The sequence below is a fragment of the Gymnodraco acuticeps genome, unplaced genomic scaffold, assembly GCF_902827175.1.
Source record: "Gymnodraco acuticeps unplaced genomic scaffold, fGymAcu1.1, whole genome shotgun sequence".
Classification (NCBI taxonomy): Eukaryota; Metazoa; Chordata; class Actinopteri; order Perciformes; family Bathydraconidae; genus Gymnodraco; species Gymnodraco acuticeps.
This window is the reverse complement of record NW_022992088.1, coordinates 2,215-18,891: the sequence shown is the minus strand read 5'-3', so window position 1 is coordinate 18,891 and position 16,677 is coordinate 2,215. Positions and strand designations below refer to the sequence as shown.

General features: G+C 41.2%; 2 protein-coding genes across 3 annotated transcripts; one reads left to right on the top strand and one right to left on the bottom strand.

Moving 5' to 3' along the window:
* Window positions 1–979: 979 nt before the first annotated feature.
* On the bottom strand, window positions 980–4,221 carry adat2 (adenosine deaminase tRNA specific 2). Of its 2 annotated transcripts, none has more exons than XM_034202642.1 (6): window positions 3,751–4,221; window positions 3,019–3,123; window positions 2,361–2,511; window positions 1,988–2,094; window positions 1,535–1,597; window positions 980–1,111 (listed from the first exon to the last, which is right to left on the bottom strand). In XM_034202642.1, exons 1-5 carry the CDS (start codon window positions 3,820–3,822, stop codon window positions 1,565–1,567), a joined length of 468 nt encoding a protein of 155 aa, XP_034058533.1. In that variant the 5' UTR covers window positions 3,823–4,221; the 3' UTR covers window positions 980–1,111; window positions 1,535–1,564. The 2 variants fall into 2 exon arrangements, with proteins under 2 accessions (XP_034058533.1, XP_034058532.1); XM_034202641.1 differs by having other exon boundaries at window positions 1,535–1,607; window positions 3,751–4,220.
* Window positions 4,222–4,605: 384 nt separating this feature from the next.
* Window positions 4,606–16,262, top strand: pex3 (peroxisomal biogenesis factor 3). Its single transcript, XM_034202644.1, has 12 exons — window positions 4,606–4,828; window positions 6,267–6,398; window positions 6,500–6,581; window positions 6,825–6,868; window positions 6,973–7,094; window positions 8,963–9,029; window positions 9,188–9,242; window positions 10,475–10,610; window positions 11,375–11,445; window positions 12,620–12,742; window positions 13,403–13,499; window positions 13,579–16,262. The coding sequence occupies exons 1-12, from the start codon at window positions 4,756–4,758 to the stop codon at window positions 13,660–13,662; spliced, it is 1,086 nt and encodes a 361-aa protein (XP_034058535.1). The 5' UTR covers window positions 4,606–4,755; the 3' UTR covers window positions 13,663–16,262.
* Window positions 16,263–16,677: the final 415 nt, after the last annotated feature.

Here is a 16,677-nt window from a genome sequence, read left to right as displayed (position 1 = left end):
AAAGCATTTCATATATTTATTGCTATCGGGATGTTAAGAGCATTCCATGGAATATAACAAGTGTTTCTGAAGTGAATCACATACCCTACCTTTAACCTTCCCATTATTGTAGCAGTGCAAATGCATCGACAAGGTTCAAGGATCAAGGTAAATGTATTGTGATTGGACGGCACGGGGTTGTGCAACCACATGCAGATAGTCCATTTACAGTAAGCTACATACGAACAAAAAAGCCAGAGGAAAGAAGATACTCTGCCGTCGGTTTTTGTATCAGCTTAAAAAAAATATGCAATACAAAATAATAATGATTTTTCTGCAAGGGATTGCAATTTCTAAATAAGATGGATGAGACGATAAATACGACACATGATATGTCTTGGAATATCGACCAGATCATATTCCAGGAAAACATGTTGTAGAGGCCCACATTCTCAATCTGTCAGAAGTTACTGTAAAGTGTGTGTGTGTGTCTGTGTGTGTGTGTGTGTGTGTGTGTGTGTGTGTGTGTGTGTGTGTGTGTGTTATAGAGAGATAGAGGGAGAACGAGAGATGTGAAACATTCGATAAACTGTGTGTGTGTGTGTGTGTTAGTCTCTCTAACACACACACACACACACACACACACACACACACACACACACACACACACACACACACACACACACACACACACACACACACACACACACACACACACACACACACACACACACACACACACACACACACACACACACACACACACACACACACACACACACACACACACACACACACACACACACACACACACACACACACACACACACACACACACACACAGAGAGAGAGGGAGAAAGAGAGATGTGAAACATTCTCTAACTTAGTAACATCAAACTGTGTGTGTGTGCGTGTGTGTGTTTAACGAGTTACAGTAGTACTGCCCCCCCTGCTGGCAGATTGTTGGAACAGCCACTAATGTTTGAGGAAGTCAATGAAACACAATTTATAATAATATTTATTTAACAAAAGTGATGATGAAAAATAAAAATAAACTCAAAATGAAAACTGATGTTAGATTTGATATTTCCGGGAGAGCTCAGTCACTCCTTCCTTGTTTTGGGTTTCGGGGCTGAAACACACAGAACATATAATATGGTTATAATTAGGAAGAGGACAAGAAGAGGAGAACATAAAAAAATACAAATAAAATGTTTAAATTGTGAATTTTCTTTTCTTTATGTTTTACGTAAAGAAAAGAAAATTCAAGACAAGAGATTTCGTAATAAAAACATTGCAATTAATAATAACTAAAATAATAATAATAAATGTTATAGAGTAAAAAGGTACTAAAGACTCTATACAGATACATTTAGAAATGTATGAATAAATCATGAAAACTCAAAAAGAAGAAGAAAAAGGAGGATTGGTGTTGAAACAATGAGAGAAATGGGGAATAGATCAAATATGAGAATGCGGGTCAATTATTTCTAAAAAGTGTAAACAAGAAATATAAAATAGCAGATGGAGGAACGAGAAAAGAGTTTCTGTTCACCGTTTGGATTCTCCTGCCTGTAGAAAGTCTTCAACATCTCCACAGCTTCTTCTGCTCTGTGACCTGAGACACACTGAACACACACACACACACACACACACACACACACACACACACACACACACACACACACACACACACACACACACACACACACACACACACACACACACACACACACACACACACACACACACACACACACACACACACACACACACACACACACACACACACACACCACACACACACACACACACACACACACACACACACACACACACACACACACACACACACACACACACACACGTTGTTCACCATTTTCAAAATACAATCCATTCTTAGGATTTAGCAGCCAGGTATATTTTACACAGTTATTAACGGCACATATTGCACATAGTTGAATGGCCGTCAGACACACGAGCAGAAACGCAGAGGAAGAACTCTGACCTTAAATGTGTTTCCGGTGAGAGGTAAATCTGCAGAGGCGACGTCCAGCACGGACCCACAGCCTCCGAACCGGTCGTTCCTGCAGCCGAACACGACCACCGGCAGCTCTTACACAGCGTCAAGGAACACACACTCTTATATACACACACACACGCACGCACACACACACACACACACACACACACACAGGGCCGAACACGACCACCGGCAGCTCTGACACAGCGTCAAGGAACACACACACACACACACACACACACACACACACACACACACACACACACACACACACACACACACACACACACACACACACACACACACACACACACACACACACACACACACACACACACACACACAGAGGGCAGGATACTGAAGAGACGCAGGGCAGCAGCACACATGATGCACGGCTCCACGGTGACGTACAGCGCCGTACGCTCACACACACACCTCACATCCAGGTTACTACGGCGACACCAATCCTGCAGCTGATCCAGGGCGACCATCTCAGCGTGACGGGTGGCCTGACACACACACACACACACACACACACACACACACACACACACACACACACACACACACACACACACACACACACACACACACCACACCAGAATCCCTTTATTAGTCCCACAGAGGGGAGATGTACGTTGTTTGTTGTTTTGCCAGATAAATGCCGAACTCCTCCTTTAAATAGTTTTTAAGAAGTGAACTCGGTGTATTTGCATGATAACATGTCTATTTATAAATAGTGGAACTTTAACTAACATGTAATGGTCACGAGAAATGCAAGATATTAGATATTCTGCTTGTGCAATTGGAATGTAAAGCACATTGAGTTTACCACTGATGTGATGGGGAATATAAATACAGTAGCATTGCCACAAACTATCCAATTAGTAAGTTATTGCTTTGGTTTTTACGACTTACTGACAAGACAAAACATAGATATTTGAATCCCTGCTGGTCTGCATGTTTGGTAAACTCACAGATTTCTGCATAAAGAAACAGGAAAAACGTTTTCTTACATTTTTGGTCTCGTTGACTTCGTTCCTCCCTTTTCCCACCACTTCATGGTTGTAGACGAGCAGACATCCGACCGGCACCTCTCCGTTCTGCAGAGCCTCTCTCGCCTGAAGACACATTCACAGAAGGTCAACATGCAGTACTGAGGACAATCAGAGAGTGTTACACAGAAGAAGAGGAATTCAGACGGTACAGTCACTGACACTTATTAATAAAGATGAGGGCTGCAACAAGTATCAATGATTTATTTACTGCTTGTATTTATTATCTTATTTCTTCTTATATGTTGTTATCGTTTTCTTTCTGTGATTTTTGCAATTTTAAAAGAGTTTTTGAACTGTACATGTTGTTAATATTAATATTCTACTTTAAAAATAATACTTTTGTCTTAAAAGTGTTTCAACAAGGACAAATATGGAACTTTTTCGTTAATTAATTATATGTGTATTTATCATCCGTCAGGTAAAATTATGATTTCCTGATTAAATATTTTTAAATAATTTGTTATACTTGTTTGGTGGATATTTAAGGACAGCTTAACGTGTATTATAGTAATTAAACCATCCTGCAGAACTCCTGTAAAATCAGCACCAAGCTAATAATAGGTGGCAAGACATTCCTGTTACACCCTTAATGTATTATGTCTAAAAACGTTAATGAAAACAACAGCTGTAACCAGAAATCTTCAAAAACAACTGTAAATTTACAATATTTGGCTGAAATGTTTTAATCACCATATCAAATGCGCTGGACATCCATTTCTCAATCTCCTCTTCACTCGGATAGAAACTCTCATCTGTTCCCATGGTGACTGCTACTTAACTCTACTTAAATAAAATCATACTTTAGATGATGATAAGGATGTTCGTAGCTTATTTTCTTCGCTCTTTAGTAACGACTTCTTCCGCTGTAGTTTACACGCGGGGGATGATAATATTAGACGGACCAGTTCAAGACATGAGCAATCGATCGAACTCCAAAACGTTCATGCGGATGCGTTCGATGAGTCAAACTGACTGTAGTAGGATGAATGTAAACCGGAATATGACACATTTACTCCAACATCCTCATTAATACACTGAATAAACGGGCAGTGTGTTAAGGAGACATTTCTGGAGAAAGATATCCAGTAACACGCCTCAAAAATAGAGATTAAAACGACAGTAAACAGGAAAAGTTTTGACATTTCCTTCCCGTCAAAACAGCAGCTGGGTCACGTGATCTAGATCCGACCAATAGAAACAGGTTTAAACAAAAAAAAGTGTATTAAATCGAGAGACGATATGAAGATGTATAGTTTACACAGACACGTAAATGAATAAATATATAAATGTAAGTGGAAATAAATGTAGAAATACATTAAAGATATATAATGTGTGTTCTGTTTTATTTTCAACTTTCATTTATTTATTCCTGTATTTATTTCCACATTTATTTTGTTTCGGTTTTTTGTTTCACATTTATTTATACTTATATTTTTGTATTCCTGTATTTATTCCTGTATTTATGCATTCATTTATTTATGACTTATGTCCTTCGTGTCGTATTTTGACATCAATAACCGGAAGTTGTCCTCTGTGTTCCATTTAGCTTGACTGACGAACTTTGGCTCTTTTGACAGTTAGCATGTTAGCTAGAAGTTGCTAACTAGCCTGTAAGTCCTCAGATGAAATGTCAGTAAACTAATCAGTCCAAACAGTTTGTGGAGTTGAAGTTTCTTAACATCTCACAGCCTGATCATGTTTTCATCTGTCTGGAACTTTGTGAAACGCCACAAAAGGAAGTTTATTTTCACCGGAGCTTTAGTTGGAGGTAATGTTAGCATCGGAGCTAGCTCTTAGCTCTAGCAACATGCTGCACTGCAATGAACATTTTTGATGTGTGATATTTATTGAATTAACTAACGCTTTAAAAATATGTTTCAAGTATTTTTAAGAATTGAGTAGCATGCATTTGCTATTCGGCATACATGAATTACCACAATTTCCCACATTAAGATGACAATTACTGTTGTTCTCAGACACATAATCAGTTTCAATGTTACTTCAAGAACTGTTGGTAGACCAAAAGACAAAAGCTACATTAATTGAAATAAAGATTGTGTAGGTTGCAGCTTGTATACCACGTTAAAAGTATTTCAATCTTTTTGTTTTAAAGTTATTTGAGGTTTTGTAAGTGAGCGAAAAATCCTTAAATTACTTAAAAGTTGCATGGAGTCTGGTGTGAGTGCAATGCAATGTTAGCATATTGACTTGTATCTAAGCTCTTTAAAGCTAGGTGAGTGTGAAGCATGACAAGTGAACATTGGATAGCTACAATGCTAAACAGTGACTTGCTAATGACTATGTAATAATTAATGATAGCTAATGAACTACTTCAAATATTTGTAGCATTAAGTAAGCATGGGAAGTTATTGAAAGTGTGTTTTCATTCATATTAATAGGGTTAGGGTAAGACTTAAAGCAAATTAAATTATGACATTATAATTCATTGGTTGATGAATGCAGTGAAAGAGTTGAGTTTGCTTGCAAGGCTTCATTAAAAAAGAGATTAGTAAAGACTCAATCTATCTATCTATCTACCTATCTATCTGTCTATATGTCTATCTGTCTGTCTGTCTGTGTGTCTATCTGTCTGTCTGTCTGTCTGTCTGTCTGTCTGTCTGTGTGTCTATCTGTCTGTCTGTCTATATGTCTATCTGTCTGTCTGTCTATATGTCTGTCTGTCTGTCTGTCTGTCTTCTGTCTCTGTCTGTCTGTCTCTCTGTCTGTCTGTCTGTCTGTCTGTCTGTCTGTCTATCTGTCTGTCTGTCTGTCTGTCTGTCTGTCTGTCTGTCTGTCTGTCTGTCTGTCTGTCTGTCTGTCTGTCTGTCTGTCTGTCTGTCTGTCTGTCTGTCTGTCTGTCTGTCTGTCTGTCTGTCTGTCTCTCTGTCTGTCTGTCTGTCTGTCTGTCTCTCTCTCTGTCTGTCTGTCTCTCTGTCTGTCTGTCTGTCTCTCTGTCTGTCTGTCTGTCTGTCTGTCTCTCTGTCTGTCTGTCTGTCTCTCTGTCTGTCTCTCTGTCTGTCTGTCTGTCTGTCGTACTATCTATCCATCTATCTGTCCATCTATCTGTCCATCTATCTGTCCATCTATCTATCTACTCAATATGAAATGCTAGTGGTCCTACCTGCAGTTTGAATAGAACAAAGGGGTTATTTTCTGTGTTTATTATCAGTTATTTACACTTTGTAATGTTTGTTGTTGTCCTCCAGGTGTGTACTTCCTGGGTAAATATGCCCAGAAGAAGCTCAGTGACATGCAGGAGAAGGAGGCGTCAGATTACATCTCTCAGGCCAGAAGACAGTTTCACTTTGAGAGCAACCAGAGGACATGCAACATGACCGGTGAGACTTCATACATTTCCTTAAAAAGACGAACAAATAAGGATTTAATGTTTGCTTTCTACATGTTTGATTTGACTCTTTGTACGGTGTGTGTGTTGCAGTGCTGTCCATGCTCCCTCCTCTGAAAGAAGCCATCACCAATCAGCTGAATTCAGAAAGCCTCACTGCACTACTCAAGGAGAAGTGAGTATAAATGCTTTTTACTGTAAAATAGTAGAAGATAGTTTTACACATTCGTATATATGTTTGATTCTACGGGGAAAATACTTTGTTAATGCTAACACATTATATATGTTGTTTCTATATTTATTGATTTGTGTACTAAGAGTCCATGCGTTACATTACTGTTTGCAGAGACATGACACACTCACAGTCTTGATGATTAAAAAGCAAACTCTAATTTTGTTTTTTCGCTTCGTCTCACAGACCAGCCAATAAGCTGGAGATCTGGGAAGATTTAAAGATCCTCAGTAAGTTATTTTCCTCCCATCAGACATCACTAAACATTATAATCGCTGTGTAATGTCTCACATGTTTTGGGGTTTTTCAGAATCTAACATTTGATGTTGTGCAGGTTTCACGCGCACCATAGTGGGGGTTTACAGCACCTGCATGCTGGTGGTTCTGCTCCGAGTGCAGCTGAACATCATCGGAGGATATCTGTACCTCGACAACTCTGTGGGCAAGAGCTCCCCGGTGAGGAAGGAGCCCAACATTCATAACCTTCTGTTAAGTACTGTCTTAAAAACAGCACTTAAAGTAACATTACAACTGATTATGTGTCTGATAACAACACAGTCCTCTTAATGTGGGAAATGGTGGTAATTCCATCAATCCGTTTACACAAGTGGAGTTAAGTGTTGATCTGATGATGTTTTATTTGTTTATTTAAATATTTGACATGATATTTCAAAAGCTGGAGACACTCTCTGTACCTCTAGTCAATCAATCAATGTTTATTTATAGCCCAATATCACAAATGTTACATTTGTCTCAGTGGACTTCACAGTGTGTACAGAATATCAGTATGACAATATGACACCCTCTGTCCTTAGACCCTCTGTCCTTAGACCCTCTGTCCTTAGACCCTCTGTCCTTAGACCCTCTGTCCTTAGACCCTCTGTCCTTAGACCTTCTGTCCTTAGACCCTCACATCGTACAAGGAAACACTTCCGAAGAAAACCCACAGTTTAAAGGGACATGGGAGAAACCTCAGGGAGAGCAACAGAGGAGGGATCCCTCTCCCAGGACGGACAGACGTGCAATAGATGCCGTGTGTAAATTGAAAAGATAATACATTTGCAACATAGGTAGTCCAAATGTTTGGAAATGCATGTGTGTATAATAGGAAGATGAATCCACGAGGATATCCATCCAGGACCTATGATCCAGGACCACAGCCACGACTCAAGATCCAGGGCTCGCGATGCAGGACAGAGGAGCGCAGGATCATCCATGACTCCGGATCCCGGCGTATATAGACACCAAAAAGAAAGACATGTGGGGAAGCTGGGTTAATCGGAACATGAGAGTACACAGGTATAGACAGAGAGAAGGAAGAAGTAAGATGTCCCCCGACAAACTAAGCCTATATCAGCAAAACTAGGGGCTGGAATCTAATCAGCCCTAACTATAAGCTTTATCAAAAAGGAAGGTCTGAAGCGCACTCTTAAAAATGAGTGTACGCTACAGCTTCTTATACTTGAGTCTCAGAATAAGATCCACACTTTCACCGTGTCGTGTGATTGGTTCATTTCCTTCATACAACATTTGTAACTAGCATGGTGCTCGGGTCCCTGGCGATATAAAGACACAATAAAATGAGTTCCTTGAAAGACTATGGGAGTTAAAACCAGTGGGAGATTAGATAAATAAATAAAGGCTCAGAAAGTCACATTTATTTTTCACCATTTCTATGAAACTGGACGAAGTCACCGTAACGTCCCGTCCACATGGCGGCGTGCGCTTCTTCCCATTCACTTTGAATGGGGTGACGTCACGCTTTGCCGAACTGCATTGTGGTTCGGTCAATTCGCGTTGCTCGCTTCAAAAGTTGAGAAAAGTTCAATTTTTGAAGCTTCGAGGGAAGCATCAGCCAATCAAATCACATGCCAGTACAAGCTCGAGCCAATCAAACCGCGTGCTTGTGTGTCCGGGGCGGGAGATTCATTCGATTGGTTGTTGGTCGAGTTTCGCCCACCTGCGAGCTACGTAAGAGTTTTGCTGGTGTTCAAAAAGTCTACAGGAAGTTTAATTGTAGGCTTCTTGAAAGTCTGTGTGTCTCTTAGTGATATTTCTGGAGGACCTTGTTTATCTCATGATGTCTTTGAAGATTGTGTTTTAAAGGAAGCTTCCCAGGAGCTATAATTGAGTTTCAGACGGGGAAACATTTCAAAAGGTTTACTTATGTTTAGAGTTGAAGGTGTTGCAGAATATTTTGTCTGGGTTGTTCTGTAAAAACCCCAGAAAGGATCTTTTCAAATAAAATAAAAAAACACAGCAAATTAAGTAGAAATATTTTAGATTTATTTCAATATCTCTGTTATTTGTGTGTTCCCTCAAAGAGTCCTATGGCTCCTCCTGAAGTCCAGCAGCAGTACCTGTCCAGCATCCATCATCTACTGGGAGACGGTAACACACACACACACACACACACACACACACACACACACACACACACACACACACACACACACACACACACACACACACACACACACACACACACATCGCGCCTGTATTTATTTATTCTCGTTTGTTTTTGATTTGTTTTTTGTCTTTCTCTGCAGGTTTGACAGAGTTGATAACGGTAGTGAAGAAAGCGGTGCAGAACGCTCTGGAAAGGTGAGTCTCTGTTACTGATTATTCACGTCTCTTCTACATCAACATGTGTCCCCTCTTCTTCATGTCTCTTCTTCATCAACATGTGTCCCCTCTTCTTCATGTCTCTTCTACATCAACATGTGTCCCCTCTTCTTCATGTCTCTTCTACATCAACATGTGTCCCCTCTTCGTCATGTCTCTTCTACATCAGCATGTGTCCCCTCTTCTTCATGTCTCTTCTACATCAACATGTGTCCCCTCTTCTTCATGTCTCTTCTACATCAACATGTGTCCCCTCTTCTTCATGTCTCTTCTACATCAACATGTGTCCCCTCTTCTTCATGTCTCTTCTACATCAACATGTGTCCCCTCTTCTTCATGTCTCTTCTACATCAACATGTGTCCCCTCTTCTTCATGTCTCTTCTACATCAACATGTGTCCCCTCTTCTTCATGTCTCTTCTACATCAGCATGTGTCCCCTCTTCTTCATGTCTCTTCTACATCAACATGTGTCCCCTCTTCTTCATGTCTCTTCTACATCAACATGTGTCCCCTCTTCTTCATGTCTCTTCTACATCAACATGTGTCCCCTCTTCTTCATGTCTCTTCTACATCAACATGTGTCCCCTCTTCTTCATGTCTCTTCTACATCACCATGTGTCCCCTCTTCTTCATGTCTCTTCTACATCAACATGTGTCCCCCTCTTCTACATCAACATGTGTCCCCTCTTCTTCATGTCTCTTCTACATCAACATGTGTCCCCTCTGTGGAAAGAGACTCTGAAAGTTTCAGGAACAAAGATTCTCTCTCTTTTGATCCATTTCTATAAAAACCTGTCTGAAAATGAGCTGATCAGATTTTGGCCACTTTATGATGTCATAACGATGTTTTGTCTTGTGTAACCATTAGCCAATCAGCAACCAAGGTAACCCCCCCCCCCCCCCCCTTATCACCTGAATCTCCTCCTAGAGCACCATTGTGTTCTTTGTAACCAAATGCTCTCTCAGAGGGGCGTGGGGAGGGGCTCCTTATTTTCATCTAAAGTAACAGACAGAGAATCAGCACTTTGGAAACAGGGCTGAAACAGAGGGGATTATGGGTAATGCTGCAATGATCTGTTTGGTGTTTCAGCCAATCAGAGACAGGCTCTGGATATATCTGAGACCTGTGATATATTGATGAAGAACAGTTTAATAGGGGAGCTTTGATAGAGGCTTTATTGTAACGTAATAATGGACTTGTTGTCCGCAGCGTTCCTCTGAAGCAGAGCCTCTCCCTGATGGAGGTGGAGCAGCAGCTCAGCTGGATCAGAGCCGAGGTCGAGGCCGGCGAGCGCAACATGTCCTGGTTCCTGCTCGCTGACGACCAGAACGCCCTCGCTGACCAGGTCACACACACACACACACGCACACACACACACACACACACACACACACACACACACACACACACACACACACACACACACACACACACACACACACACACACACACACACACACACACACACACACACCACACACACACACACACACACACACACACACACACACCACACACACACACACACACACACACACACACACACACACACACACTCTCTCTCTCTCTCTCTCTCTCTCTCTCTCTCTCACTCTCTCACTCTCTCACTCACACACACACACACACACACACACACACACACACACACGTACGTTGGACAGTATCTACCGGACTTTGGAAATCTGTTAAAGCGGACAAACTTAAGTCTCTCCGGTCATAGTATCTGGTAAAATGATGTCCTCATAAGCACACGGGTCATCACTGTGAGGATGGCAGTCTATGGTTATGAGGCTTTCATTTTCCCAACAGTCTGCCAGCTCCTCACAAGCGATCTCATCCAAAAATGGCCAAAAAGCTGGTCATCCCCGGATTCACGATGAATACCATCAGCGGGACGCCTTTATTCACACAGACAGGCCTTGTGTTTTTTCATCTGTTTTATTTATTTGTGTTTTTGCATTACATGCCATGTACATGTACATGTCTTCTTTTAGTAGCCTTCCTTCAAATGGTTTTGAAGCTCAATAATAAACTCGGATACGTGGGACACGTTGCCTGTCATGATGTTCTTGAGAAAGTTCATTTAAATGAATCTCCTCTCCTCTGCAGGCCTGCGGGCTGACAGAAAACGACGTGGTGACGATCAGACTGTTGAACGAGACGAGGGACATGTTCGACAGGTAAACCTCTCAACTGTGTGTGTGTGTGTGCACCTGTAGACGTGTGTGTGCACCTGTAGACGTGTGTGTGTGTGCACCGGTAGACGTGTGTGTGTGTGTGTGCACCGGTAGGCGTGTGTGTGCACCTGTAGACGTGTGTGTGCACCGGTAGACGTGTGTGTGTGCACCGGTAGACGTGTGTGTTTGCGCACCGGTAGACGTATGTGTGTGTACCTGTAGACGTGTGTGTGTGTACACCGGTAGGCGTGTGTGTGTGCACCGGTAGGCGTGTGTGTGCACCTGTAGACGTGTGTGTGTGCGCACCGGTAGGCGTGTGTGTGTGCACCGGTAGGCGTGTGTGTGTGTACCTGTAGACGTGTGTGTGCGTGCACCTGTAGGCGTGTGTGTGTGCACCGGTAGACGTGTGTGTGTACCTGTAGACGTGTGTGTGTGCACCGGTAGACGTGTGTGTGTACCTGTAGATGTGTGTGTGTGCACCGGTAGACGTGTGTGTGTACCTGTAGACGTGTGTGTGCGTGCACCGGTAGGCGTGTGTGTGTGTGCACCGGTAGACGTGTGTGTGCACCTGTAGACGTGTGTGTGTGCACCGGTAGACGTGTGTGTGTACCTGTAGACGTGTGTGTGTACCTGTAGACGTGTGTGTGTGTGTATGTGTGCACCTCTAGACGTGTGTGTGTGTGTGTGCACCGGTAGACGTGTGTGTGTATGCACTGGTAGACGTGTGTGTACCTGTAGACGTGTGTGTGTGTGTGTGCACCGGTAGACGTGTGTGTGTGCACCGGTAGACGTGTGTGTGTGTGCACCGGTAGACGTGTGTGTGTGCACCGGTAGACGTGTGTGTGTGCACCGGTAGACGTGTGTGTACCTGTAGACGTGTGTGTGTGTGTGCACCGGTAGACGTGTGTGTGTGCACCGGTAGACGTGTGTGTACCTGTAGACGTGTGTGTGTGTGTGCACCGGTAGACGTGTGTGTGTGCACCGGTAGACGTGTGTGTGTGTGTGTGTGTGTGTGCACCGGTAGACGTGTGTGTGTGTGATTCTGATGTGTGTGTGTGTGTGTGTGTGTGCACCGGTAGACGTGTGTGTGTGTGCACCGGTAGACGTGTGTGTTGTGTGATTCTGATGTGTGTGTGTGTGTGTGTGTGTGTGTGTGTGTGTGTGTGTGTGACTCCAGTCCAGACTTCAGCACCGTCCTGAACTCCAGTTTTAATCGCGGTTTCTCTCGACTTCTGGATAACCTCGCCGAGTTCTTCCGTCCACCGCCCGGTGACTCCGCCCCCTTCGCTGCTCCTGATAGGTCAGCTGCTTCACAAGATATAAATCACACTTTACTCGCACTTGGATTAGGACTACTGTTTGTTTTCTTTGTTTTCTTTGTACTGTTTCTGATTTTATGTAAAGCGTCTTTGAGCGCTAGGAAAAGCCAATGTATTATTATTATTATTATGAATCGTTTCATTTCTAACAGAATACATTTGAGATCTTTTTCTTATATATTTCCAGTCTTTAAGGGCTGTAGAAGTTTGATTGAGTTTGTCTTACTTACATTTATCCTGAGAGAAATGTGGCTTATTTATCTTTCTTGGACTTGCTTAATTTTACCATTTAATTTCACATACATTTTTTGTATAAATATAACAAGTTAGATACAAATTGTGCTCAATGTATAACATGTATTTAACATTACAATATTTATACAGTGGTGTTTTAATAAGATACAATTACAGAAGGTTTTGGCTGATTCCTAGTGTGTGTGTGTGTGTGTGTGTGTGTGTGTGTGTGTGTGTGTGTGTGTGTGTGTGTGTGTGTGTGTGTGTGTGTGTGTGTGTGTGTGTGTGTGTGTGTGTGTGTGTGTGTGTGTGTGTGTGTGTGTGTGTGTGTGTGTGTGTGTGTGTGTGTGTGTGTGTGTGTGTGTGTGTGTGTGTGTGTGTGTGTGTGTGTGTGTGTGTGTGTCCAGTCTGTCTGCAGTCAGTCTGCCGCTGGCTAAGATCATCCCCATCATCAACGGGCAGATCAACTCCATCTGCAGTGAGACTCCCAGCCACTTTGTTCAGGTGACTCCAGGCTACAGTGTTCCCCCTCGTGTTGTATTTCCATTCCAGTGTCTCTAACTTCCTGTCTCTCTACCTGAAGGACCTGCTGATGAACGACCAGGTGAAGCAGTTTGCAGCCAACGTCTACGAGACATTCAGCGCGCCTCAGGATCTGCAGAAATAAAACCAAAGCACGAGGAAATGAACACGAAGGAAGGAGGGATGAAAACAGAAATGATGCTGTGGACTGTTCCTCCCTCTCTCCTCCTCCTCCCTGTGAGACACCTTCCTGCAGACTGCACGACAGAAATGTCCAAAACAAAGCCTCAGATCGACAAGATATTGAACTCAAGGAGGATCGAAAGACTTGCAACAGGTTTTTACTCACAGAAGAGCCTGTGATTAACCCTAGGAGTGATGCATCATGGGAATTGGAGTCCAACTTAACCTGGTAATGTGGTTGTATGTACTCTAAGAGGTAAGAAACACTCACGGAGAGAAACTGACAAAATGTGGTGAAGAATTGGTCGCCACTATTTCCAACAAGATGAAACTAAAACATGAGTTTATTATGTTGATTAGGACACAGATTTTAGGATGATTTTCTGTCAGCAGTGGTGAGCGTTTCATGTTTGTTTACACTACCAGCTGTTCAGTGCACTCGCCTGTGATTCCATACGAAAGTATAACTTTATCCAGGTGGGTTGGGGATAAGTTGTATCAAATAGGTTTTTCTGCTGGTAATATTCAGTTTTCTTAATTTGACCCTTTTTATTGTCACAGTTTGGGAAAGTCTGCAGCAGCTTTTGGTAATTTGAGATATTATTTTCCATTTTTAAACCATGACTATGTTGCTTTAACACAGCTAGATGCGTGGATTTATTCCAAATGAAATGTGTAATCGAAACCTAACTTAGTGGATATTTTAAATGATCCACGTATTATTTTTCATGAAACGCCATTATTAACAAACTAATCAGTAATGTGTAGTCGCTGTTTCTCCAATCAGAAGACATCCACATTAAAAGCAATACACTTATTTTGGTGCATTCAATAAAATAGGACATGCAGACATGACATAGTTCCAAAAACACTGATCTCTGCTCAGATTTCACTCGATCAATCTGTGTGTTTTGTGTGAATTCAAAGCATTAAAAGTCCAATTATATTTTAGATGCAGTTCCCTTTTCACCCAGAAGGGGTCGCTCTACTCCAGCACTTGTGAAAATCTGTCTGATTTCCCTCTTGTGTTTTTATGTTAAGAACTTTATTTCGGAAATGTTTCTCCTGTTTTGACTTTAAATCAAAGGGTTTGTTTGTTGCTATGACGATATAACATCCTGGCTTGCATCCTAAAGTCGCTCGTAACATCGCCTCAATAGCCACATTGGTTTTGTATTTTTCCCATTTCTGTGTTTCTGACACTTTTATAATATGTCATAACAATTATTTTATATTCCATCTATGTGGAAATTACGACTCGAATCGAAAGCCAAGTAACATAACATCCCCGTATGGATTTCTTTGTGTGTTTCCAACTGTCCTCACGTCTGATTGGCTAATAGAATCAGGTGTGTGCAGCTAACGAGCGCTCGTTAACAAACCTGCTTCGACCAATCGTATAGGGGTATAAGTGTGTTTGTCTGTCTGTCCTCACGTCTGATTGGCTAATAGAATCAGCTGTGTGCAGCTAACGAGCACTCGTTAACAAACCTGCTTCGACCAATCGTATAGGGGTATAAGTGTGTTTGTCTGTCTGTCCTCACGTCTGATTGGCTAATAGAATCAGCTGTGTGCAGCTAACAAGCGCTCGTTAACAAACCTGCTTCGTCCAATCGTATAGGGGTATAAGTGTGTATGTGTCTGTCCTCACGTCTGATTGGCTAATAGAATCAGGTGTGTGCAGCTAACGAGCGCTCGTTAACACACCTGCTTCGACCAATCATATAGGGGTAGAAAAGTGAGAGGTGGAGACATACAGGACTTCTTACACTAATTCATCTTTCTTTACTTCAACATAAATGCATTCATAGTAAAAAAAAAAAGTGCATAATTAATAGAGATTTTAACAAATTTGCAACAAGGACTAGTGCAATAACTAAATCACATTAGATAAGATATGTGAACAACTGTAGTAGTGTTGTGGAGCTGCAGAGAGGTCCTGGACGTAATGAAAAACCCTTTTTTTAAATACAGATCCTCTTAAAAAAAATCACACAAAGTTCATTTTTATTGATGTTTAAAAAATGATAATATCTTGAATGAATATTAGACAAAATATCAGTTATTTCTTCCTCATTGTGGAGCCCTGCTTTGTCGCGTTTACTTTACTTCGCCTGTTTTCAATTAAAGGATGTTTTTGTTTGCTGAGTGGATGCTTTGCTTTCACCACAACTGACAACGTATGAATCCACCGTATTTTCCCATGTCATGTCGAAGCTAGATCTGTTTGTGTTGCGATGGAAATGAAGCTCCTCCAGCTATGATAAAGGAGCAAAGTGAAAGCGATATCAGCCAGAAACCAGTCTGTGGGAAAACCAACGACCTTCAGTCTTTATCAGATCTCTCAGTTTCCCTCTGAGGAGACGAGAAAAACATCCGGTGACTTATTTAGACAATTCCTGGATTGCAAAATAACCGCAGTGAGGAGAGAATGTACATTTCTGTACATGTAATTAAAGACGTTATGCCTTTTGCAGCATAAATATCCTGAATGACAGAAAAATGTATGTTTGTAGAAATGTATCGAAGAGATAATAAAAGTAAAATGTGATTTAATATAAATATTGTGTCTCCTTTGTGTTTTGGGGCTTTTTAGAAAATGTTAATGCTGCTAAAAATGTATTTATTTAATCATTGTTATTGCCCTAGTTTGTCCGTATGTTTTAATAAAATAAATATTAAAAAAAATGTAATTTAAAATGAAGAAACTAATAATAATTAAACTACTAAAATTCAAGAAAATTCAAATATATATAAAAAACAATATATTAAAGGAGATTATAATATTTAAAAAAAGAAAACAATAACATTTAGAGTAACATCAAGACACTGATATACAGTCATGGTTCTAAATAAATAATATTATTAAAAAAGGGATTCAAAGAAATACCACAACTAATTATTAAACAAAATTAAGTTAAATCTATAAAAAATTAGTTAATTAAAGAAAACAATAACACATTTAGAGTCCGATTAA

Coding starts and splice junctions, on each gene's coding strand:
- adat2 (XM_034202641.1), bottom strand. CDS start 3,822: ATGGGAACAGATGAGAGTTTCTATCCGAGTGAAGAGGAGATTGAGAAA. Junction 3,124..3,750: donor TGTCCAGCGCATTTGATATG/GTGATTAAAACA, acceptor ATGTGTCTTCAG/GCGAGAGAGGCTCTGCAGAA. Junction 2,512..3,018: donor AAGTCAACGAGACCAAAAAT/GTAAGAAAACGT, acceptor TGTGTGTGTCAG/GCCACCCGTCACGCTGAGAT.
- pex3 (XM_034202644.1), top strand. CDS start 4,756: ATGTTTTCATCTGTCTGGAACTTTGTGAAACGCCACAAAAGGAAGTTT. Junction 4,829..6,266: donor CACCGGAGCTTTAGTTGGAG/GTAATGTTAGCA, acceptor GTTGTCCTCCAG/GTGTGTACTTCCTGGGTAAA. Junction 6,399..6,499: donor GAGGACATGCAACATGACCG/GTGAGACTTCAT, acceptor TGTGTGTTGCAG/TGCTGTCCATGCTCCCTCCT.